The following is a 24,628-nucleotide window of genomic DNA, read 5'->3' as shown; positions in this document are numbered from 1 at the left end:
TCCTGAATTGATTTACACAGTGTATAGTTGTTCTGATGCCCTGAAATATATGTCCAGTAAACCCTAGTTCTCCTGACCTGATTTCCTGAGCCACGGGTTCTTCAAAAACATTGAGTATACGCCACATTGGTGCTGTAAAAGAACACATGATGCTGACCAGCATTGCAAATTGACTTACAGCAGTGTAACCATACATGTAGCAATGTGATCTGGTGGAGTGATCAACTAACAGCACCCATCAGCAGGAGAACCTAGCAGTGACACTCAGCAGCTTTGATGCAAGACACACAGAACTGATGCTGGCAGGGACCTCATGCTAGTGGCTTTTTGCTCTTATGTGGCTAATTTTGTCAGTACGACCTTGTACGAATTATGGAGCATATTCTCTGGTGAGCTTTGTTGGCAGGCAACATGCCTGGGCAGGTATTTTTCTTACTGGCCTCAAGGACCTGCTTGTTGTTAGAGGCTTTTTTAGGGTTATATAGCAGGTTTGAGATCGATCCTCATTACAAAAGCAGCATAAAAAGAAAGCATTAATAAAAATCTGTCCATGCTACTCCCTGTGTAAATCTTTCCTCCTCTGAGAGAAAAGAGAAAACTGAGAGAAAAGAGAGAATAGAGGAAAAAAACTTAATCATTGGAGGGACGTGTGATTTAGACCTCACAGAGAAAGCAGCATAGCTACTGTTGATGCAAGCAACTTTCTCTGCATCATTGCCTGTAGCAGCTATTCAGTCCAATATATAAATATTGCTTATGATGCTGTTTATGAAGTAATATTTTCCTTTGGTTAAACACTAAGTTAGATTATGCTGAATGTTAATTTGCATGCTAGTTTTGTATTTTTGCCAGGTGTAAATTATAAATTAAGCTCTTATTTGGATAACAAAGTGCATGCCACAGGCTCTTTATATGTATTGGTTTTATTGCTCTCAGAAAACATTAAATCCTCCAATTCAGTGAAATATTTTATTTGTGTGTTTCAAGTGGCATGGGTGAAATTTATCTTTGGTACAGTTGTTGGCAGCTATCCATATATTCCTGGCTGAAATCCAAGTCAACCTCAATGGGATGAGTCCCACTGTTCAGAAGACATGGATTTCTCTGAACTCCCTCACAAAAATGTATGTCAGGAGATTTGCAACTATAAATTGAACCATGTCAGTGAGGTTGGGAACAACAGGCTGAGTACCAAATACAACATTTCAGTGTGCCTGTTGTTAAATTTGTTTATTTGTATTTTCCTCTTGGGTTGCAAGAAAAGAGAAGAAAAGAATGTAAAAGGGCTAAACCTATTGTATTCTATGAAGTACAAACCACATGGCTAGTTATTTACCGTGCAGTCCTATCTATAATTTCCTAGAAGTACAGTATGCCCCGTTGAATACAATGAATGTTACATCCAAGTAAAATGGTTAGGGTTATGCTAGAAATCTTTATATTTTTATAGTGTATTTTGTTTCAGTGAGAGCAAGTTACTTATTTTCTTCACATCTCTTGCAGGCAGCCAGATTCAGTCTCAGACCTCTGGAAGCCAATCAGAATCCAGCTCCCATCCTGCTTTGAGCCAGTCACCGATGCCACAGGACCGAGGTTTGTGTTGGAGGATAAATAGCCATGTAGCATAAAAGGCTGAGAAGAACAGGGATGTCCAAAATACTTGTAAATTCCCTGGTCCTTCACTAAGCATATGAAGACAGTCAGTTTGGAAGCCATTTGATGTCCTGTCTGTAAAAATTCTCACTTCCATGTGAGATCAAGATAAGTGGTTTTTTTACTCTCAATGTGGTTTGTCTAATTTGCACATCATGTCTCTGTAAAAAATAGCTGTCTTTGTTAAGCAAAGTAAGCACACACAGCAAGAAGGAACGGCTGATAAATTTTGAGGAAAAAAGTGAGAATCATCATAGAGAGCTCCAGAAGATATCTCACTATCATGCAGGTGAGGAGAAATGTTTCTCCTCATTCCTACGCTCATTCACAAGCATGGATTTGCATACTTAGTGAAGAGACGAACAAAAAAAGTTCATGTGTTTCTTTACAACAAGGAAATTCCATCTCCAGTTAGTTCTCCACTAAGTATTTCATGAAACTATTTCCAGAGGAATGAGTAAATAAAAAAGGGATATCTACAAGAATGGTATAGACAAAGAGCATAACGTTCTGAAACATCCTTTATCAGAAGATCTCACTAGATTCTCAATGGTCTCTAAAAATCTGGACACAGGAAACATTATTTCCAAAGGTCTGATTTAGAATTTGGTCTCAGTAGAATTGCTCTGCTAAATGCATTACAGCCAGCAATTTTCCCACAGTTTTCAAGAAGATGACAAATTCTTATGCTTTTAAACATAGTCCATAAATTCCCTTTTCCTGTAGAGGTGGGATTCACAGAGTGGAAATGACTACATCCTTGTCCCTCTCATCTCAAAACAAGTCAAGGTCCTATCACACTGACAGTTGCACTGTCAAAGATGCTGTTGAATAGAATTTTTAATCCCCAAAGGTTTTACGCTGGTCAATGACCGTAATAAAGATTGAATGAATTAGGTTTTACAGCTTGATATGCAAATGTGCATTGCTAATGTGTATATCAACATAAACAGTTATGATGAAAGAAGCTTTGTGAACATTTTCCTACATTCAAAGCTCAGAAAGATCCAGTAATGTCGGCATGTGTTTCTTTGGGCTATACTTGGAGGTGTACAGCGGAAAATGTGATATGTCCTATTGCTATCATACTTTTTGTTATCAGCCATCAGCAGGACATAAATAGAGTGTCTGCTTGGGTCTTAATGTTAACTAGATGGTAGGAGAGTGTTAGTAGACATCACAGAATACTACACATCTTTTTTTCCTTGTTCTGTTCCCGCCCCCGGGTAACTTATTTGTTAACAGTTTGACCAGGTCCCAGCTGTCTTATTTTTTCACACATAGTTGTTAACTACAAAGGTTCTGATTTAGACTTGCTCTATAGTCTGTCTTCTTAGAATGAAGGTATGCTGAAGCGTTTCTTCATTAGGAAAATATAATGGCTTAGACTGTTTTACATTTGTTGTTATACTGTAATGGTTCCCTGCATAAGAATAGTCCCTTCTCCACTTTCCTCTTTAGAATTTACCTTGATCAGTGTGTTCTAATGATTCTGCTGCAGAGAATTAGGTACAGTGGTGCTTCAACTTACGAACGTCCTCTACTTACGACCATTTTGAGTCACGACCAGCTCCAGCTGCAACATTTTGTTTCTACTTGCAACCAGAGCTTCCACTTACGAACAGAAAAAAGGCAGGGGAAAAAAGGCAGGAAATTCAAATTTCTAAGTATAGGTGGCGATGAGGCTGCTTCTTTGTAGCTCTTTTGCCCCAGCAGTTAGAGAGTGTGCGTTGCAAGAGGTTTGGGACTGCCTCCTTCTGCTTCTGAGAGCCTGTGTGTGTGTTTGCAAGGAGGTTTTGGGCTGCCTGGTCAGGTAAGGTGCTGTTTTCTGCTTTTTAAAAACTGTTCTGGGTGTTTTTGCAGCGTGTTTTTGAGGCGTTATGTTTTTTGAGGCGTTATGTTTCTGTGATGGGTCTTGGGGGTTTGTTTTTCGTTTTTCCCCTATTTCCGATGGGTCTTGGGGGGGGTATTTGCTTTTTGGATTGTTTTTTCCCATTTCCGATGGGTCTTTGGGGTTTGTTTGTTTTTTGGTCACTCCCCCCATGTCTGATGGGACTTGGGGGATTGGTTGCTTTTTTGAGTTTTCCCCCATTTCCGATGGGTCTTGGGGATTCTGGTTGCTTTTTTGAGTTTTCCCCCCATTTCCGATGGATCTTGGGGAGGGTTGTTTGCTTTTTGGGTTTTTCCCCATTTCCAATAGGTCACACATGCTTCCCTTGCTTTTTCCTTTGTTTTCTTTGCATTTCTGACCTGCCCCCTTTGTTCTCTGTGCATTTCCGATCTGCTCTGTTTGTTTTCTGTGCATTTCCAATGGGTTTTGCATACTTGATTGCTTTTCTCCCCCACCCTTCAGCCAGAAGGGATTAATCACATTTCCAATGAGTCTTGCAGTGATTTTTTTGTGTGTGTGTGATTTTTTCTTTGGCCGGAATGGATTAATTGCATCTCAATGCATTCCTGTGGGAAATGGTGCTTCGATTTACAACCATTTCGAGTTACATCCATCTTCTGGAACAGATTGCGTTCATAAGTCGAGGCACCAGTGTATAGACATTTTCAGAAGAGTGGATTCATTTTGAAAATGTCACTGTGTCTCATCACACCTTGTCCCTTAACTAGAATTATAAGTATCTCTTATTATATACTATAAAACCCAAGTTGTATAGGAGGTCCAAAGTCCACTGGGGTTCAGCTGCTGTGTTGACTGGGGGTGTTTTTCTCTAGAGCAGTAGATACTGTGGTGCTGGTTTGCTCCAGGTTTCAGCGCTTAAATCTCTTCAGGCTGTGCATTTCACCACTCTTGGGACTGCTTCAAAGTGAGGTCATTGATTGGAGCTGAACATCAGTGTCTTTGTTGCCCAGCACAGAATCAGATGAATTGCAGTATAGGGAGGTGTCCAGCTCTTAATCACAAAGCAAAATAAAAATGATATACTTTCTGATGAATAATTTATTGTAACTTTAAGTTTGAGATTTAGATTCTCATCAGTTGCTGTGCTGATGCAGGCTTGGTTGCTATTTTATTTCCAAAAATTATTCTGATGTTTGTCTTCAACAGACTTCCTCCCCTCCCCCCCCCCAGAATATGTATTGAAGCCCCTGTCATGTTGCAGCTAATCTCTGTGACCTAGCTTGTTTAAAACATCCATTTGTTTCATGCAGCTGATACGAAATTTGTAACCAGTGAGGTCATATTGATTCTGCAGAACATGTTTCCCCAAAGCTCCTCTAAGGTCTGAGGAGTGCGCCTATAAAAACATGTGTGCATTCCCTTTTGTGCCCTGTCATTGATTAGAGGCTGCTTTGAAATGGAAAACTTCACCTTTTTAAAGCCTGTTACATTAGTTGATTCTTTTGCTTGCTTGAACTGTTTTCCACTGAACAGAGGAAGGGAAAGCACAGGGGCTCACAGGGAAGGTACTTGTCGTTTGCTGATAAAAACCCAAGCAGAAAATCGTTCCCGCTGAAGACACCTGATCCACAGGCATCTGTTACAGTAATTTAAACACTTGACTTACCGATCTAAATGTTTCCAGCTAAAAACACCAAGTGACCCACCAATTTCAGACAGTTTTTGTTCCTCATGTACCTTGTGTAACATTTCTCTCCTTGTTCATGGAAAAGGATGAAAACATGAACAAAAAGACTGATAATGTGTTTATTGAAAAGACCTCATTTTTCTCAGTGCTCTGTGATACACTGTTAAGTCACATTCTCAGTGGAATTTGCTTGACTATGTAAATTCTGCACCTCACTATTCTTGAATGCGAGCCACACAAGCAAACTGTTAAATTTACACTTACTGGTACTTAGTTTGAAAAATCTTTTACTTGTTTTCCTTGTTTTCAGTGGCTGTTCAGCATCAAATTGGGATTCTTCTTATTTCCAAGCTAAAGGAAAGAGATACATATTAATATACAGATTTTTACACTGAGTTGCTTTCATATGCATAGTACAAGTGGTGTACATTTCATTGATGTAGTTTAAGAGATCTGGGCAAGTTGATCTTTTCAGACTTTGTTAGCAATATAAGCTATCACTGGAACTTTTTTTAAAAAATCAATTCATCTTCAATGATTAAGGTGCAAGCAAGCTATATCTCATTTCTACACTTTTCTTAAGAGCCCTCTAGACATTGTTGGTCTTCACCTTCTAGCATTCCTCACCATTGGCTAAACAGCCTTCTTCATAGGCATCCTTCAGTCTCGAGGTGAAGGAAATTATAGTTCAGTAGTGCCTGGAGGACCCCACTTTGCCCACTCCGGCTTCAAATCGGTAAAAACAATTCCCTAATCCTTGAATTAGTCATACAGTACACAGAAATATAGCACAATGTTTCTTTGCCCGGTACGTCCCCTTTTGAAAGTTTCATACGCCTAATTTATGCATCTTTTTTGAAGTTAGATTGATTTCTCATTTGGTAATCATGTTCAAATGAGGCATGCCCTAGAAAGAGGAGGAGCACTGACATGAATTTAATTTCCTTGTTGCTATCCAGGCATTTCCTTTAAAACTATATACAGTGGAGGTAGATTTTAGGCAAAATCTCAATGTATGTGTCCTTTTTTGGGAGAAAGCAGTATCAAAGTAAGATTTCTATTTTATTTTATTTTGTTACTTATATCATGTTTTTCTATACTTGACTACATTCCAGGCAACATACGAGGTTTAAAAGATGCAATAATGAAGTAAGTTGTAAATACGCCTTTGAAATAAAAGTTGTAGAAAAACTATAGCAATGAATTACTAACCATAAAGCACACCAACAGATAGCAACAATAAAGCACATCATGTGCAGGCTATAACTAAAGAAATCTCTTGGCAACACTCAAATTTGGTCATTTAACCATGATCACACAGCATTAAGACCTGAGCCTTCCAGAAAGAGATGATTCTTGCTTCTGTAGTTTAACTGTTGGGGAGAACTATAAAGATATCTTTGTTTTACCTACATTTCTATCAGGTTATCCACAAAGGTTTTCAGTGGCCATTGAGGTATTTAGCACAGTAGAAAGCTACGCCAAATCCTCTTTCCTAATAAGAGCACCCTGATCTTCCATCTTATTTTAACTCTTCATTCTTACTTTTAATACCTACTGCAATACTGAAATGTTTAGTCTGCAACAAACCACTCATTACATACAAAAAATACCTATATCTTTCTCTCTAAACCAGGCCACATTTATGGAGGGGAGTGGCAGTGTTTCTACTCCAATGTCCCACTAGCTTATGTTTGATCCATCTCTGTCTTCTTATGTTTTATATGTGTGAAGTGTGACATTAAAATATAGCCCATGTACCTAGTCCTAAGTCACATTGTATCATAGATCATCAGAATTTTATCCAGGACATACTGTAAATATTACTGACATCAGAGCTAGGACAAGCACATTGATAGTGTGGTAGAGCAAGACACTCTTTTGCTCTGCTTGATCAAGGTGAAATATTCTTTGAGATACAGCCCAAGATCCGTGGGAGAATCAGCAGAATTTGTAGGGGAGGGATGATGTACAGTGTACTTAACCCTAGGTCGCACAAATTCAGCTATATTTCACTGTTATTACATAGCATAATAGATTTAAAGAACAATATTGGTATTCACAGGTGCCTGAATTTTTTACTCTGCTTTCGTAAACTGGGGGAGGGGCACAATTATAGCACAATCGGACTTGAAATACTCTTTCTGTATATAACACAAAGGCAAAAACAATAACAGTTTGAGTCTAATCCTCTGAGAAATTTTCCTGTGTCAATCCCATTGTAATGAATTAACAAAATTTATGCAAGAGCCCAGACATATCCAGTGGAAGCTCCACAAATTAAGGTTTAATCAATGGGTACCAACCTCAGCAGGTTGCAGATCCAGCGGCATTCAGTGGTTTTTGGGGCACAAAAATGTATTGAGGCTGTGTGAATCCTGCAGGCTGTGTGTAACCCACTGCAGATTCAATCTAGGAAATCTATAATCAGAATGCTAATTCACAACTACGATGTAGTAAATATGTTTCAATATTTCTGCATGTGAACAGATGTGCTTTTTCTAAGAATAACACATAAAATGGTCATCTTTATTTGAGGGTTCATGAAACATGGCTAAATCTTCCTTCTCCATTTGAAGAGAACTCTTTCAGCATCCACTAATTTGGCATCTTCAGTGTTATTTTTGGTTTAAACTAGGTATAACCTGATTCACCATATTCAGATTAAAACAGTAGATAGGGAACTGCTAAAAACACAGAATCTAATGGAAACATTAAACGCTCTCATGCTGTTACTCTGGCACACACCATCACAAAGGGGATACTTTAAAAGCCTTTTATTTATTAAGGCAAATGTATATGGGTCAGGATTAATTAAAGAAAACTTCTAATTGTTCTCCCATTATAATTTTCACAGCAGTTTGTAGTTAAATATTCATGGTAATGCTGATGATATGCGAAAGGTCTGGAATAGGTCTGGAGTTTCCAAATCAACACAGGTTATTTAACCCTTTTCATCTAGCACACCATCAGAGACTTGCTCAGTAAAATCCCAGAGCTCTCGAATAATTAGAAGAAAGTAATGAGGATTTAATTAGTCCTTGAGATGTTCTGAAATAGGACTACTGAGAGCTCCCTCCCCCCTTTGGACACGGGTTGCAAGTAGAATTGATGCCATTGCAGTTGCTGTGATGTGCTAGAAAATGTATTCCATTGCTGGAGGCAGTTTCATGGCACCATTCTGTGACTGTCAGATCTGCATGGAAGGTACCCATCATGAGAGCTTCCGAAAAACCCTTGCCTTTGCCACCCTTTGCCAATATCCTGTGTTTCATCCCTCTTCCTCTAGGGTCTTTTTTTTCCCTTCCCTTCATTTATGTGCTGCATCTTGTGATAGTGTTTCATGTTGCTTTGTTTCTTGGTTTTTTTTATAGAGTGGGGATGGGGAGGGGGCACATTAGTGTGTTCTGAAGGGAAAAAAATGTATTGCAGAGAATCACGGTGGGTAACAAATTGCAGCCTTGCAGAATCCAGGTGTTGAGTTGAGCAAAACCTTGATCTATTTGACACAGCTGCATGTAAGCATTATCTCCAAATCAAGTTCTTATTTAGTATTAGATCTTCACAGAAGTGATATTTATCAGTAGCTGCAATGTAGTACATTTAAATGGCTTTTTGGCACTGGAGATTGTTATCCAGCAAGAAGCAGAAACAGATGGATGTGATCAGGCATTTTGATGTTCTCTTTGTGCTTTTCTCCACACACATACTAAACAGCAAACTCAATTTCTGTAACTACAAGTTCTTGATTTACTTATTCCTTTTAACATTATTTACTTCCATCATCTATATCCTGTCACTTCATCATCCATTTATTTTCACTTAATGAAACACAAACACATTTATCTCTTTGGAAGCCATACATACCTCTTAGGGAATTTTCACTCGTATTTCCTGCTCAGATGCCATTATGGCTTAATATTGACTCTTGATAAGGAGTCTCTTTTCCCTGGCATCTATTTGCCATCTTTAAGTGAGAGGAGAAGTAAGAAAAATCCTAATCAAATTGCCTCAAGGAGGATGCTGTGGGTTGTTTTTAGCTCTTAAAAGGATGCCCTTTCCTCCGTTTTCTTCCACTTGAGAATATTAAGTCTGATCCAGAAAATAAGAAAATAAAAGAATGTTGGTATCTTTTCCTTATACATTCATTTTATTACTTTATAACTAATACAAATGCTGTTCATACCAACAAATAGCAAAAATGCAATGATAAAAATTCATTTTGAAAACTTAGTTAACCCTAATAACATGAAGAATGCATATCAAACAGAAAAAAAACATGAGCAGAGACTTTGAGATGATTCATATGTATCTGTTGTATACACTGCAATAAAATGTTTATACCTCCAACAGATTTCAGTGGTGTCGTTAAACACTTGAAGTGGCCATGTCTGTGCAATCATATTCTGGGTGAATAAAAAAGAATACACAGAAATTTAGAGCTTCTGCATGTAGTCCCTTTGCCACTACAGTGGGGTCTTGACTTGAGAACTTAATCCGTATTGGAAGGCGGTTCTCAAGTCAAAAAGTCTGTAAGTCAAGTCTCCATTGACCTACAGTGCATTGAAAAGCGATTAATCCCGTAACAGGCCGTTTTTGTTCCATTTTGATTTTTTTCTGGTCTGTAAGTCAAATCTCAGTCTGCAAGTCAAACCTAAATTTTGCGGCCAGAGAAGTCTGTAACTCAAAAAGTCTGTAAGTCAAGCCGTCTGTAAGTCAAGGGTCCACTGTACTTTGTTTTTCTCTTCATGTGAGTAGAGAAACAAAATAGAAAATCACAGCTTACCATAGTTTCCTATTAGGATGAACTGAGAAACTATGGCTTCTAGCTTCCAACTTAAACCTCCTCTCACTTCGCTGCCGAACAATGAGAAACTTGCAAACTCTGGCCAAGAGTGACCTCATTCACATACCGTCCCTTCTTTTCAGTTGTCAGGTTTCAGGATCTCTCATGGGCTAAGTTCTCATATTATCGGCTGTAACATAAAAAGGGGAGAAAAGTAGATGTTTTTAATATTTACCTTTCTAAACAGGCCACACAGTCTTAAATACAAAGAGAATTTTGCAGAAATATATAAATGTTGAACAAAAGGGGACATCAGCATCTACAACAAATGGTCAAAAAATGAGTGGAAAAAATCCAGTGCTATGAAGAAATAATTTGTTTTTATTTATGCAAGATACAAGTTGTAACATTACTGGAAATAATTCCCTTTCTTCAAGAGTTGATTCTTTGCAGCCTGAAACAGATTACAGTAAACCACTTGTTCCATCCATAGCAGGGTTTTATTTTACAACACCAGGATTCCCCTTCCAGAAATATACTGTATAAAGAAATATTTTACAGCCATTACTGAGCCTGATTATACCGGATTGAAATAACACAGAGGCTGGGCTTCTCTTATAATAATGTTTACTCTCATAAGTGCTAAATTCCCAATATGATAGAAGATGTGGAGTGACACCACCTTTATTAAAAATTATTCTCTAGATCAATTTGATTGTGCTTTGTGAGCCCACTGAAGCTCATTTTAACTGGGAATCTGTGACAAGCTGAGTGAGGAGCAACTTCTGCCCCCTGTAAAAGTGATGTCAGAGTGCCAAACCAGCTCTATTCTTGGAGAATCTTTATGCCAGTTGTAGCACTTGATGTCAGTTTTGGATTGAATTTAAATATCCAGCATATTATCCTTCCCAGTTTCATGGCTGATTAGTTTTGGCGGACACTATATATATATCAGCAGTTGCAGTTCAGTGGCAAGAGGCAGATTTGAACAAAATAATTAAGTCAGCAGAATCAAAACTTAAAATCAAGTTTCAGACAACTATTGTCATCTAACAGCTGGTTACTGAGTCTTTGCTTTTGTAAATGTTGTTATATTCTTGAAGATGAATTTTTATTTATTTTAGCTAAAACAGAAAAATGTTATTTGTGTTGAGGCTAGAGGGAAAGAGATTGAATTACTGTATATTTCTGCTTTTATATTATTCCTAATGATAAGACACAACAGTAGAAATATTTCTGCACATTCTTCTTAAACATCTGAAATTTCAACCCCTGGGCTTTGGTGTACAAATAGGTCAGAACCATTCACTGCTGAAAGACATGTAAAGGTTATGATGCATGTTCCTTCCATCAGGTTGCTAATAAAATAACTGAATTTGGTCACATGTTCTGGGACAGGTTTCCCTTGTGAGATGTAAAATCCTTAGGCTACCTCTTTGTAAACAGTTTGACCAATAATGTTGGTTGATCTTTCTTTCAGAAGAAGACTTCCTTAAAACTATTGAGCTGCTTATCTAAGATCAGATTCTAAAATCTGATTTAATTTCAGGCTGAAATAAATGGCATTTTATAACACCAAGCGATTATTAGCTGTAATATATTGTCTCTTTTTTTTCATTTTGGACACCTACAGCCAGTATTGGGGAAGGCAAATTACTGGAGAGAGTTGTGTATAGAAGAATATACAAAGACAAAACACTCTTATCTGTGGCATCTCTTTGGCCCTACATAACAATATTTTTGATTTAGCATAGTGTTTAGGTGTTCTTATCTCTTAAACCTTTGTTCCTCTTTTGTCAAAACATTGGACTGTTACCTACTCTTTAGCTTTCTGCAACAAGTACCACAGTTATGAGGAAAATTTCTTATCTCAAGTCACCTCTTCCTAATCAGCACAGTGAAAGCAACTATGAAAATTTCATATCTTTATCAATTAGCCTGACACAACTTCTTTGTCTTCTTCTCTGCTTTGTAGTCAGTCCTGTTTTCTTGCACTCTGTTGTTATTGTGTGCTTCTTACTTTTTGTCTTGCTCTTTGGAATAATTGACCAGAGCATTTGACCTTGAAGCACAACAACCATTTAGACCATTCTGAATTTGAATCTCAGGTAAAATCTTGTTCCTTTTTTTAAGGGCTTGTGCACTTGAACAATCAAATTTATTGTGTCTCTTGGTTATTGTCAGAAGCTAAGCCCTGGCTTTTTTGGCAAAAAAGTGTTGAGAAGCCATCTTCCTGGCCACAAAGTCAGCAGCCTTTTTTTTTTTTTTTTCAATGAAGAGTGTTCACCTCAGGGCTCCTTTGCAAGAAATGCTCCTCTTGCAATTCTTTTGGAAATGTTTGTGCATGTCATTGCAGCCAAATGGAAGAATACTTCACCTGGTCCCCCACAGATTACTGCAGAGTACAACTCCCACCATTCCAGACAACATAGCCATTAGCCAGAATTACTGCAGTAAATAATTAAGTAATGGAAGTTAGATGTGAACAGTTTTTTTAAAGCATTAAATGGCAGGTCAGTTGCACACAAAATAATAGGTTAATGTTTCAGAAGATCTATCATTTCTTTGCATCTTTTATTGTATTGACAAATGCCACTATATCCCTGATGCATCACTGTGAAATATATATCAGACAGCATTAGGCAAGATTTGCACAGGGAAAGGTTGGATTTTGGTTCCCAGGCTACCATCTGGGTGATCTGCCTAAACCTTACCCCAGTTCCAATTTTTCAGTGATAGATGATATTAATTTCAAGGCTAGACGGGTAGAGAGTAAAGGAGATATCACTGCTTGCCATACAAAGATGAGGTTTTTGTTGCAACAGAGAGGGAATTGGGAGACAGATTCAGCCACTTAACTTAATAGCACAGCTGGTTGAACACTAGGGGGTCTATGTTAAAGCTTTAGCTAGGTCATTATTTTCTGCCTTCACCAAAGCATTTTGGTTCGTGAAGAGAAATGGGAAAACAAATAAAAATGGAAAGTATACAGAATTTAAATACAGAGGAGTTTGAAGTGTGTAGGAAATTAAACATATCTCTCTAGCCACTAGAAGCCTGGCTCTTTCAAGAGGAAGTAAATGGGCATTAGCAGTGAGAGACAAATTTGCTAAGGTGTCGAGTTGCAAGATTGTTACTTCATCTGAGTAGCAGGAATAACATCTTGCATTGATCTGATGAAAAGAAATGTGCCAACTATTCTACATATGGCAGATGCAAACAGGAATATAAGTGGTTGGGGTAGCAAGCAAAATGTTCTGTGTGTTTTTGTGACCCACTGAACCTTTAATACTTTAGCAACAACCAGATGTGGCTCCAAGAAGATCTTGAATTTTGTTAGCCAATGAAACATTTCACCAAAACGTCTTCATTTCTGTGTCAACTGTTGCATAGCAGGAAAACAGAGAGAGTATTTATCAGATTAACCGTCATTAGTCAAGACTTGCCTTAACCTGGTTTTCTTGACACAGAAATCTTTACTCCACCCTCATTCCCTGCTTTTGAAATTCAGTATCTGACATTTTGCAAAGTGGGCTATGATGTATTATTAGAAGCTAGTTAAGAAAACACTGTGTCTTCATTTTCCAGTGCTTTTGTGATTCTTTTCCAATTGATTTTGTAATGTGTCTCCCTATCTACTGAGAATATTTGACCAATAGTGTTTTGTTAACGGACCATTCCTTCTCCTACAAATACATAACATTATGTGCCCTTGGAGCCTGAGGAGATAAACTCCCTTGAAAGTTGAATCCCTTTTACAGCTGCTCTGTCCATCTCTATTCATCTCCTCCTATGTTTAGAATTGTGTTCTGTTCTTTGACAGCAAATTACATGATCAGAATGGCATTCAACATATGAGTTAATGGATCTTTTGCATGCAGGTTCATTGGATGCTTTGTTTCATTAACTGAAATGAACATGGTCTGTTCCTGACAATCTCATTTGGCAGATTATTCTGATTTGGACAAGTTACTTTTAATTTCTTTCAGGTTATCTACACTCCAAATAATATTATAGAAGAGCCTTTATCAAACTCTTTGATTCTGTTAGTCCCTGAAGGAGAGTCATATTGTGCTGATAGTTCAGTGAAGGGGGGGGAGAGGAATTGTTACTACAAAGTGTTAAACGTTATATGTTTATATTTGTTCAGCTTCTGTACCGCCCATCTGGCTACAAGGCCACTCTGGGCAGTTTACAGTAAGAAAATTAAGACACTAAATAAAGACGTATGGCAAAATACAACTATAATATAAACTCAAAATTAAGCAAAACCAAACACAAACAAAAAACATACACCATAAAATAAAATCAACATAGACATAAATGATTAAGAGGTAAGGTGGCAGGACAGAAATAAACACTAGAGGTTGGAGCACTTTATACAGATGTCAATTCCAGAAAAGCTTCCCTAAAAAGATCTTTTAAAAATTCCCTGTGAAGGGAACAAATGAATATCAGGCGGGAGATCATGTCAGAGGTGAGGAGCAACTGCTGAGAAGGCCAGGTTTCTAGTCTCCTCTTTTCAGGCTTCTCTTGGGATGAGTGGTCTCAACCTCCAGACCTGAGAAGATCAAATAGGTTGGGCAGATCTCATCGGGAGGAGGCGTTCTTATACAAGAAGATTAAATTACCTTTTGTTTGTTTCAGTTCTTTATTTATTTATTTATTTATTTATTTATTTATTTATTTATTTTTATTTAATTTATATGCCGCCCACACTACCCAAAGGTCTCTGGGCGACTTACAACATTTAAAATACAATAAAATTTAGAACAATTAAAATACAATTAAAATATATATAAAAATTGCCAGAAACTGTTGGTGTGTAGTGATATGTTTGTATATTATTAGGGGAATTAGTACTTCTCCTTACCTCCTTTGAAATGATTCTAGGTTTTTGTTATTCTATTTTCTAGTCTGTTTCCCCTTTGCTTCAGATTTCCTCCTACAACCTGTTTCCTATTTGTAAGTTTTAGTCTCCAAAGAAATTCATGAGAGTAAAGTAAAATTATAGCTCCTCTGTGGGACAACTGCACCAATGTTTATTGGGAAGAGAAAACTTGCATCTGCAGCAAATGTACAGATGTATTCAAGATCAGGAAATGACAAAAACAAACAAAATAAAATGTAACACAAGTTAGGACAATCCTGGTGTTTGTACCTCTGGTCCAATGACAAGGGATTTGTCTCTCTACACAGAAAACATGCTATAACATAAGTCTTCTAGTGCTAATTCCTTGATTAAGAATTTTGTAAAGAATAATTTTCCTCACAATGAGCTTACTGTTCACTAACCAAGTATGAACACTAGATTAGAAAGAGCAGAAGGCAGAATGAGTAGAGAACTGCATATACTAGCTTTTGTCTTTGAGCAAGAGTTCTGTTGGACTATGTGCTGATCTTGCTAGTCCTCTCTGTTGATTAGGGCTACCAAAGAGTAGCTGGGCTTTGTCATCCTAAGGACTGCAGATTTAATGTGTGTTAGGTAAACCCCCTTGACATTTAGTCAGTCGTGTCCGACTGTAGGGGGCAGTGCTCATCCCCTTTTCCAAGCCATAGAGCCAGCGTTTGTCCAAAGACAGTTTCTGTTGTCACATGGCCAGCGCGACTTAGGCACGGAACGCTGTTACCTTCCCACCAAGGTGGTCCCTATTTATCTACTCGCATTTGCATGCTTTCCAACTGATAGGTTGGCGAGGAGGTGGGACAAAGCGACGGGAGCTCACTCAGTCGCGTGGATTCAACCTTACGACTGCTGGTCTTCTGACCCTGTATCACAGAGGCTTCTGTGGTTTAATCCACAGTGCCACCACGTCCCTAATATGTGTTGTTGGCACTTAAAAGCCCTCCTCAAAGTCTTATCCTCAGCATCAAGGTGAAACCATTAAACACAAATATCCAAGCAACTTGCTTTGAAAGTGTGTTGGACTGAATAGACATCACAAGATACTAGCCTTCCTCTTCTATGAAATGAAGTAATAAATACTTGTATCTAAGATCATCTTGTTACTTAGAATGTTTGTATTATGCAAGCTGCTTAATATAGTAAATATTATGTTTGAGGCCAACTGCTGTGGCCCAAGTAAATGAGATAGCTGCCGCTTCTTATTCTAAACAAAAGTTAGACATCAAGTACAATTTTTATGAAATAGGTATGAATATTTGTAACAAATGCCCCCATTCAAGAACACATGAGCTTCTTAGATATTTCTACTTCTATTATGACTTGCACAACTTTTACATTTATGAAACTCCCAGTAATTGCCAGTTCCTTTTTTTTCTTAGTTTCACTTCTTTTAATATTGATTACTACATTTATTATTGAGTTTTCCAGAATTTTTTTTCTTAATGTGAAATGAAATAAAAAAGCAAACAATCACCACTGTATTCACAAGGTGATACTTGTCTCTCATTTGAAATTGGAACACTTTTGTAATGCTCAGGTTTTTGCTCATACTTATATTCATATTGTGAAACTGAAACATGATGTAGAAGTCTCTTATTTGTCACTCTGTTTTCCTCTAGGGTTCATGGCAGGCATTCAGAGAAATCCTCAGTTGTCTCAGTACCCATCTCAGCAGACAGGACCTTCCATGTCACCCCACCCTTCACCAGGAGGCCAAATGCACTCTGGAATTGGGAGCTTTCCACAGAGTAATTCCAGCAGCACTTATGGAACTCAAATGAGCCAGTATGGGCCACAAGGTAAAGTAATTAGTGCTTGAATTGACCTGGTTTTAAATAGTATTTAATATCTTCTGTAGGTTGTTATATTCTCACACCTCCTCTCACACTTCTTGTGTTTTATATCTGTGTCTTTTTCTTTATGCATGCTCTTGCCAGTTATTATTAGAAACATGCTTAGCTTGTCAGTTCTTTCAAAGAAGAGGATCTCTGTTTAACTGATTTTTTTAAAAAAATCAGTATTTTTTTTTAATTTAGAGTTCTATGTTTGTTGTTTGTAACAGGTTCGTTGGTTAAAAATATCAGAAAGTAAAAACTGAACTTTGGACACAAGATCTTTCTTCTCTTAATCAGAACCTGTACACAGTTCTGTGAGCCTCCCCTAACAGAATCCATATTCACTTTGGAAGGTAGCTTCTCACATATGGAAACTCCCAACTGCACAGTTCCTGGCATTAATGTTTATGAACATAAGATAAAGGTTCTTCTATACAGGGCTGAACTGAGCAGCATTCTCAGTCAGCCACCTGGATTCCTGCAGGCCAAACTTTGACGCTAAGGTGTCATCTCAGACCTCCTCTAGTGCACTGGTAACTGGGTCAGAAGACAGAACCAGAATTCAAGATAACCTTACTAGAGTGGAAAACTAGGCCAAAATAAACAAAATGTGTTTTTCTAAAGTGAGAAGCATAAACAGAAGATGGGTGACATCTGGCTTAGCAGTAGAATGTGTTAAAAGAAACTAGGAGTCTTAGTACATCACTAAACATTAATTAATTTCTGCTTTTCTTTTCTTTCCTGTAGAGGGACCCAAGTTGGTTTGGAAATTATTTAACAGAAATACTAAAACAATTAGAAATATTTTTTAAAAATCACACTATTAAAAAAAACTGAACATTAAGTCATGACATGAAACCCCATTGAAACAAATTTTTAAAAAACCATTTAAAAAGATAAAATAATGGCTATCTTCAACTGTTTTAAGGACTGTTACATGAAAAAATGGAACACGTTGTTTACTATAGTTTCAGAGGATAGGACCAAAGTAATAGATTTAGCTTACAAGAAAGAATATTTTCCCTAAATGTTAGGAAGAACTTATTGATAATAAGAGCTGATTAGTGAATGAACTGCCTGAGAGTTTGATGGTCTCTCCTTCATTGGAGGTTTTTAAACAGTTTAGGTGGCTGCTTGTCAGGAATGCTTTAGCTGTTAATTTCCTGCTTTGGTAGGGAGTTGGGCTCAGTGGCTGCTGGACTCCCTTGCAGCTCTACAATTGTGAGATTCCATTATTATAATAATTACAAGGACAGGTGGTTTGCAGCTAAATCATCAACAACTAAACCTGTTGACATTGGGGGCACCATTGTAGTACTGGGACAAGAAAAGGAGTCCAAGAAGGATGGGATTTTCTAAAAAAGGAAATTCTAAAGGCACAATTACAAGCAATTCTAACAAGAAAAAAAAGGTGGGAGACACCAAAAAAGGCCAGTGTTGCTTCACAAAATGCTGAGAGGACCTAAAAATGAAAAAGGACACATATAGGAAGTGGAAAGGAGACCAGGCCACAAAGGAAGAGTACAGATAAGTTTGAAGGAATTGCAGGAATGCCATTAGGAGGGCAGAAGCTGTGAATGAGCTGAGGTTAGCTAGAGACACTAAAAGTAACAAAAAAATTTTCAGGTATCTGCATAGGAAAAGACAAAGAAAAGTGGCTCAGCTACTCAATGGAGATGGAAAAATGATAACAGGTTAAAGAAAAGTACTCAATACAAAACAAAAGTACTCAACAGAAGTACTCAATTCCTATTTTAGCTCAGTCTTTTCCCAAGGGACAGACTATGACCCTAAAGAAAAATGTGAAGTGCAAGTGGAGGGAGCAGGATTGCAGCTAAAATTTATTTATTGATAAATAAATAGTCAAGGAATACCTTGCTGCCTTGAACAAGTTCAGATGTCCAGGGCTGGATGAACTGTATCCAAGAGTATTGAAGGGACTGGCTGAAGAACTATAAGAACCACTGTCCATTATTTTCTTGAAATCATGAGAAATGGGTGAGGTGCCAGATGATTGGAGGAGAGCTAATGTTGTTCCTGTATTCAAAAGGGAGGGCCTGGGAACTACAGACCGGTCAGCCTGACATCAATCCCAGAGAAAATTATGGAACAGATTATAAAATGGTCACTGCAAACACCTAGAAAACAATGCTGTAATATTGTGTTTACCCAATAATAGACAGGGTCTTACTTTAATTTTTGCTCCCAAAAAAAAGCATTAGGGTTCATTTTCAGGAGAAATCCATCACAATAATGGGTTTCACTTAACTGTGTCTTATTTTGGCGGTAGGGCTTATATTAAGAGCACCCTGAAAAATCATACTAGGGCTTATTTTCAGGTTAGGTCTTCTTTTAGGGGAAATAGAGTAACTAGAAGCCTACATAGATTTCTCAAGAACAAATCCTGCCAGACTGATGTCATTTTTTGATTGGGTAGCCTCCTTGTGTCATGAGTGCAGCCGAAGATCTGGAACCTGAGGGCTTAACTGTAGCTGAGGAGAATGCTGAGCGATTAGAAACACAAACAGCTGAATCTCCTCCAGTTTCTCCTCCCCCAGTAGATAGGCTGAGGGCCAGGCTTTGGGGAAGACTTATGACGAAAAGGTCGCTTGAAGGCTGCCCGCAGAAACATCCAATCAACTAGCCCTGAGTTCTGACAGGATAAAAAGGCTCCAGCAGTTCAAGGACTGTTTTGCTATATAAAGAGCTCTCAGGTGGCTGGAAGTCCGTGGAAGCAATAAGTCAAACCTCTGGCTTGCATCCACGCTCCTGACTACCTTGAACCTTGTTCTCTGGACCCTTGGCTTTGGACTCTGACCCTGGACTACGTTGTGCGTTTTGGCTTTGGACTCTGACCCTAGACTACGTTGTGTGAGTTGGCTTTGGTATTTGCATTCTCTGAATTTCTAACATAGGACTTGCTTATCTGACTCTGCTGTTGTAACCCCTGGGAACGTGACACCCTGATAGACAGAGGGAGTGCTGTAGACATAGTATATCTTGATTTCAGCAAAGCTTTTGACAAAGTGCCCCATGATATTCTGATTGGCAAGCTAACTAGGTGTGTGCTGGATAGAAGAAATGGCAGGCGGATATACAGTTGGCAACAGAATTGTACTTGGAGGGTGATGATTAATGGCTCCTTCTCAAACTTGGGTGGAAGTAAAAAGTCGGTTCAGGGCTCAGTCCTTGGCCTTGTGCTGTTCAACATTTTTATTAATGACCTGGATTTGGATACAGGGAATGCTAATCAGATTTGCAAATGACACAAAATTAAGTGGAATAGCTAGTACCCTGGAAGACAGAAGCAAAATTCTAAATTATCTAGATAGGCTTGAGCACTAGACTGAAAACATCAGAATGAAATTCAACAGGGATAAGTGCCAAGTTGTACACCTAGGAAAAAGAAACTAAACACACAATTACAAGATGGGGAATACTGTCGTGCCTCGACTTACGAACATCCCTAGTTACAACCATTTCGAGTTACAACCAGCTCCGGCTACAAAATTTTGCTTCAACTTGTGGCTGGAGCTTTGAGTAACAACCAGAAAAAGGCAGGGGAAAAAGGCAGGAAATTCAAACCATTGGTGGTGAAAAGACTGCTTCTTTGTAGCTCTTTCGCTCCAACAGTTAGGGAAAGGGATGTGGGGGTGGGGGAGGTGGTGGCGGGGGCATCCCTTGGCGCTCCTCGCCACCCTCCGCAGGGCCGATGCCGCCGCTACTGCTGGGTCCCAGTCCTTGGCCTCGGCACGGGGGCGGAGGGCCCCCCGATCCCAGCTCCCAGAGGAAGGGTCCTCCTGCTCTGCCACCTCCTCATTCATGACGGGGCCACACTCAGCCCTTGGCCCCGTGGGGGGTGGCTCCCCTTCTCCACCAGTGGGTGGCTCCTAAGCAGCAGGTGGCTCGCCCGCCGGTAGTGCCCGCTGCCGCCTCCTGTTCCAGCACCAGCGGCTGCTCGCTGGGACGGTCACAATGGCCCTTGGCGCTCCTTGCCACCCTCTGCAGGGCCAATGGCACTGCTGCTGCTGGGTCCCTAAGCAGCAGATGGCTTGCCGGCCTGTGCTGCCCGACGCCACCTCCCACTCCGGCACCGGCTCAAGCGCTCCTCGCCGCCCTCTGCGGGGCCGATGCCGCCACTGCTTATATAGGCCGTGGTGAGTCTAACTTATTTCTGACATTGTGAGATGGGAATTATACAAATGGCTGCTGTAATATCAACCTACAAAATCAAAATCTATTTTCATATCTAGCTATCAATCTATTTAATTTATGTCCTACTTTCCTCCCTACAAAAACAGAATTCAAGCATCTGATAATAAACTCAAATATATGAAGTATAATAAAAAGTATAGAACAGATTAGTCAGAACATAAGACAAATTAAGAGGCAGCTGAAACAACCAGTGCTTAGAATCTGTTAAGAAAAACAGCAGTGGATCAAGAGGAAAGCAATGCCAACTTCATCTACTACCAATGTCCTAGTATTTGGAGGGGAGAAAGAAATGCAGGCAGGAATGGCTACACAAGAAAGGAAATACTTTACCTTTTAAACTGTTTTGGCCTACAATTCCCATCAACCCTACCAACCATAACTAGTAGTATATGATTGTGGAAGCTCTACTCTAAAAAGTCTGACAGGCCAGAGGTTTCTCAATTCTGCCATAATTCTGTCCTTCATGGTTCATAAAAGTAAACCCAATTCTTATGTAAGGTCATTGCTGCTGAAACATATTGCAATTTGCTTTCTAAATAGATGTTGCTTAGCGATGTTAACTCTGAAGAAATGCATATATATTTTCAGTGGCAAAGCAATATTTTTCATTGCAAAATTAGATGAAATTAAAGAAGGACTGTGTTTTGGATGAAGAGTGTTGATGTATTACCTAGTTCTGGATTTTAAGAAGGAGCAACAAAAATGAAAATATTGCAGTCCCTTGGAAACAAACAATTTTATTTCAGTGTGAGCTTGAACAGATTGCATGCCACTTCTTCAGATGCACGGATCTTGCAGCTCATAGTGAAATAAGTTGTTTGTTTCAAAGGTGCCACAACAGTTTGGCTTTTGTTTACCATAAAGTAATATGTCTGCATCTCTGGAAAAGAATCTGACAGTCTCTACCTGGTCTGTGGAAGCACACCTCAGCATGCCACCCATCAGGGCAAATTTAGAACCCTGGGGGAAAGCAGCCAAAAATGCTTTCCAGGCAGTGCTCTGCAGCCATTTATAAAATTTTGAAACCTAAGTTGCCACCAGCATGAATTTGATCCAGCTCCGGGAGGCAGTGGAAGACAGGAGGGCCTGGCGTGCTCTGGTCCAGGGGGTCACGAAGAGTCGGACACGACTAAACGACTAACCAACAACAAAAAGCCTAGGTTGGCCAAAACACTTTATCTTCTTATGAGCGCTGGCAGTTACCAATAGTGTTTTACTTCTGCATGAAGATTATGTCCTTGCTTGGGCTAGTTAGTGCATGTAGTAGAATATCAACATGTTGCCATAGACCACTGTGAGCTTCTTGGTTGAAGGGTGTGAAACAAACAAATTAGTAAATAAATAAACAAAAGGCAAGTCTGCTGCAATGAATGATCCAGAGAGGTGGCCATGCAGACTCTGCATGGAAGCTGTTATGTTTAAATAGGCCCTCTGTGGCAAAGAAATATAGCTTGTGATATGAAACCTTCATTTTTGCAGTGTTTCATATTGCAGTTTTATTGGTTTACCTCTGTGGATATGTGTGCCTTTCAAGCTTGTCCGAAATGTTAGATCTGAATGAACACAATTTCCAATAAAAGTCCATCATGTTTGCTGAATCTCACCTTGATGAACTCTAAAATTTTCCATAGCAGTTGCTGTGATATCTTATTGACCCTCCCTCTTATATCAAGGCATATATTGACACCCACTTTTTTGTCTAACGTTTTATATATTGCTCTTGGTCATTGGGTGCAGATTTAGTCTGAATTCCTTTTTTAAATACTTCTCCATGTGTCTGTCTATCTCTCTCTCTCTCTCTCTCTCTCTCTCTCTCTCTCTCTCTCTGTCACACACACACACACACACACAAACTTTTACCCTGCTTTATGTAAAACTGAAGGTAACATATTATTTATTTGGAAAAGATGATGGATTTAAACAAAACATTCACTTTCTTTGGAGTTTTTAAAACAAGTTTGATGGCCATCAGTTAGGAATGCTTTAGGCATGGATTTCCTGCATTGACAGAAGGTTTGACTTGATAATCTTTGGGAACCTTTACACCTCTACAATTCTGTGATCCTATTTGGTCTTAAAGTGGTATATAGATTTTAAAAATAAATCCTGGTCCCAAGTGCAGTAGTGACAATTTTTTTTTTACAGGCTCCCCGACCACACATCCTAAGGCTTCCAAAGTCTTCCAAAGGGCCAAAGGGAGTCCTAAAGACCCTCAGAACCTAAAACAGGAGATAGGAAGTTTCCCCTGAACTTAAAAATGCACTTTGCATTTTCTGCTGCTTTAGGAAAAGTAGTGTCCCATTTCCTGTTGTGTTGATGCTCCTGTTCCGTTATTCTGAAATAGAATGTTTCCATTATGGCTCACGTGTCCTGTCAGCCTCTCATCTGTCCATAGATGTGGCAGAAATGACGTGTGTATCTCCATGCAGATGCCCATCTCAATTCTACTGATGGTAGAAACCTTGGCTGAGGCTTTTATTTATGTTACCTTTTCCTTTATTGGTAGGGAAGGAGGAAGGGCCTTTTGATGTATGCTATAATATGATGTCCACTGTGGGGAGGCTACTGTAAAATAATAATACTCACGGCCTTTATGACCTTGATGTAAAGCAATTGGAAGTAGTTTCATTGGGCTTTAGGAAGTGGGCAATAAAGAGCAACAAGGGACATAACTATTAATATATATCTTCTACATGTAGAGGAATTGTACTAAACAAAGATTAATAAATTTTCTGTTCCATTGTAGAATTTGAAATTAACCAGGATAAACTACAGAGATTATTTTCTTCTCTTTGTTTCAGATTTTTTTTTCTTTCAATATAAATCCACATTACTTGATTTTTGTGATTTCCATTTTGCTGGAATAATTATAGAATAAGACTTGGAACCATGAAATCTAATTAAAATCTAGCTAGGATACCTGTTCGTACTGATCCATCCATATCTTTGCTTCAGATTTTTTTTACTGTGGCATGGGTATAATACTAAATGGCAGGAATTTGGAGGATTAGTTTTCTAGCTATTGAAAATCTTTGGTTTATAAAATATGCACTTATGAGGTCCAATGCAACACAGACTGTGTAATAATCAATTATTAGAATATGACATGAAGAAGAAAAAGCAACAGCTAGACTTTACTATTTATTTGTTCATTTTCTAGCCTTCACCTTATTGTTCCAGGGCAGGATTCATAAGTGTCAATAAAACTATTTTTGCTTCATTTAAAAAAATCTTTAAACCACCATAAAAGTATAGTTTATAAAATGAATCCTATCCTTACTGAAATTGTTGAGATGCTTGGTCTCAAATATTAGAGCTTTTTTCTGCATTAGCACTTCAAGTTGACTGAATGGGGTTGATTTTGCTGGGCTGGCAAAACTGTGCTTGTATCAACATACTAAATACTGGCAAAAATCCTCTTGTTTAGCTGTGCAGATAGTTACCTTTTGGCAGCCATTTGTTCCAAATTAAGAAATCACAATGAACACTATTGTTTGCATACTGAATCACAACGCTTAGTATGTGACAGTTTCTGTGGTGATTTCTTAACTAAAGGCAATTGACCTCCAAAAGTTCCTCATGTTACACCACTGTAACTAGGTAAGAGGACTGTCAATTGTGTCTCTTTACCTATTGAAGCAAATTGTGTAGCTGAATTTTCCTGGCAAGCTGGGAAAGACTCATTGGCTTAATA

At 38.6% G+C, this 24,628-nt stretch overlaps 1 protein-coding gene across 7 annotated transcripts in view; it reads left to right on the top strand.

Annotated features, from left to right (window-relative positions):
- The window catches only part of ARID1B (AT-rich interaction domain 1B), a 475,555-nt gene that overhangs the window by 347,270 nt on the left and 103,657 nt on the right, over positions 1-24,628 (top strand). For all 7 annotated transcript variants that reach the window (XM_072994953.2, XM_072994947.2, XM_072994944.2 and 4 more), the window contains 2 exons: positions 1,504-1,593; positions 16,504-16,683. In XM_072994953.2, the coding sequence (XP_072851054.2) occupies positions 1,504-1,593; positions 16,504-16,683 (270 nt within the window). The remainder of the gene's footprint in view (positions 1-1,503; positions 1,594-16,503; positions 16,684-24,628) is intronic.

The sequence above is a fragment of the Pogona vitticeps genome, chromosome 1, assembly GCF_051106095.1.
Source record: "Pogona vitticeps strain Pit_001003342236 chromosome 1, PviZW2.1, whole genome shotgun sequence".
NCBI classification, from domain to species: Eukaryota; Metazoa; Chordata; class Lepidosauria; order Squamata; family Agamidae; genus Pogona; species Pogona vitticeps.
Note: the sequence above shows the minus strand (reverse complement) of the source record. Positions and strands in the feature narration are given on the sequence as shown.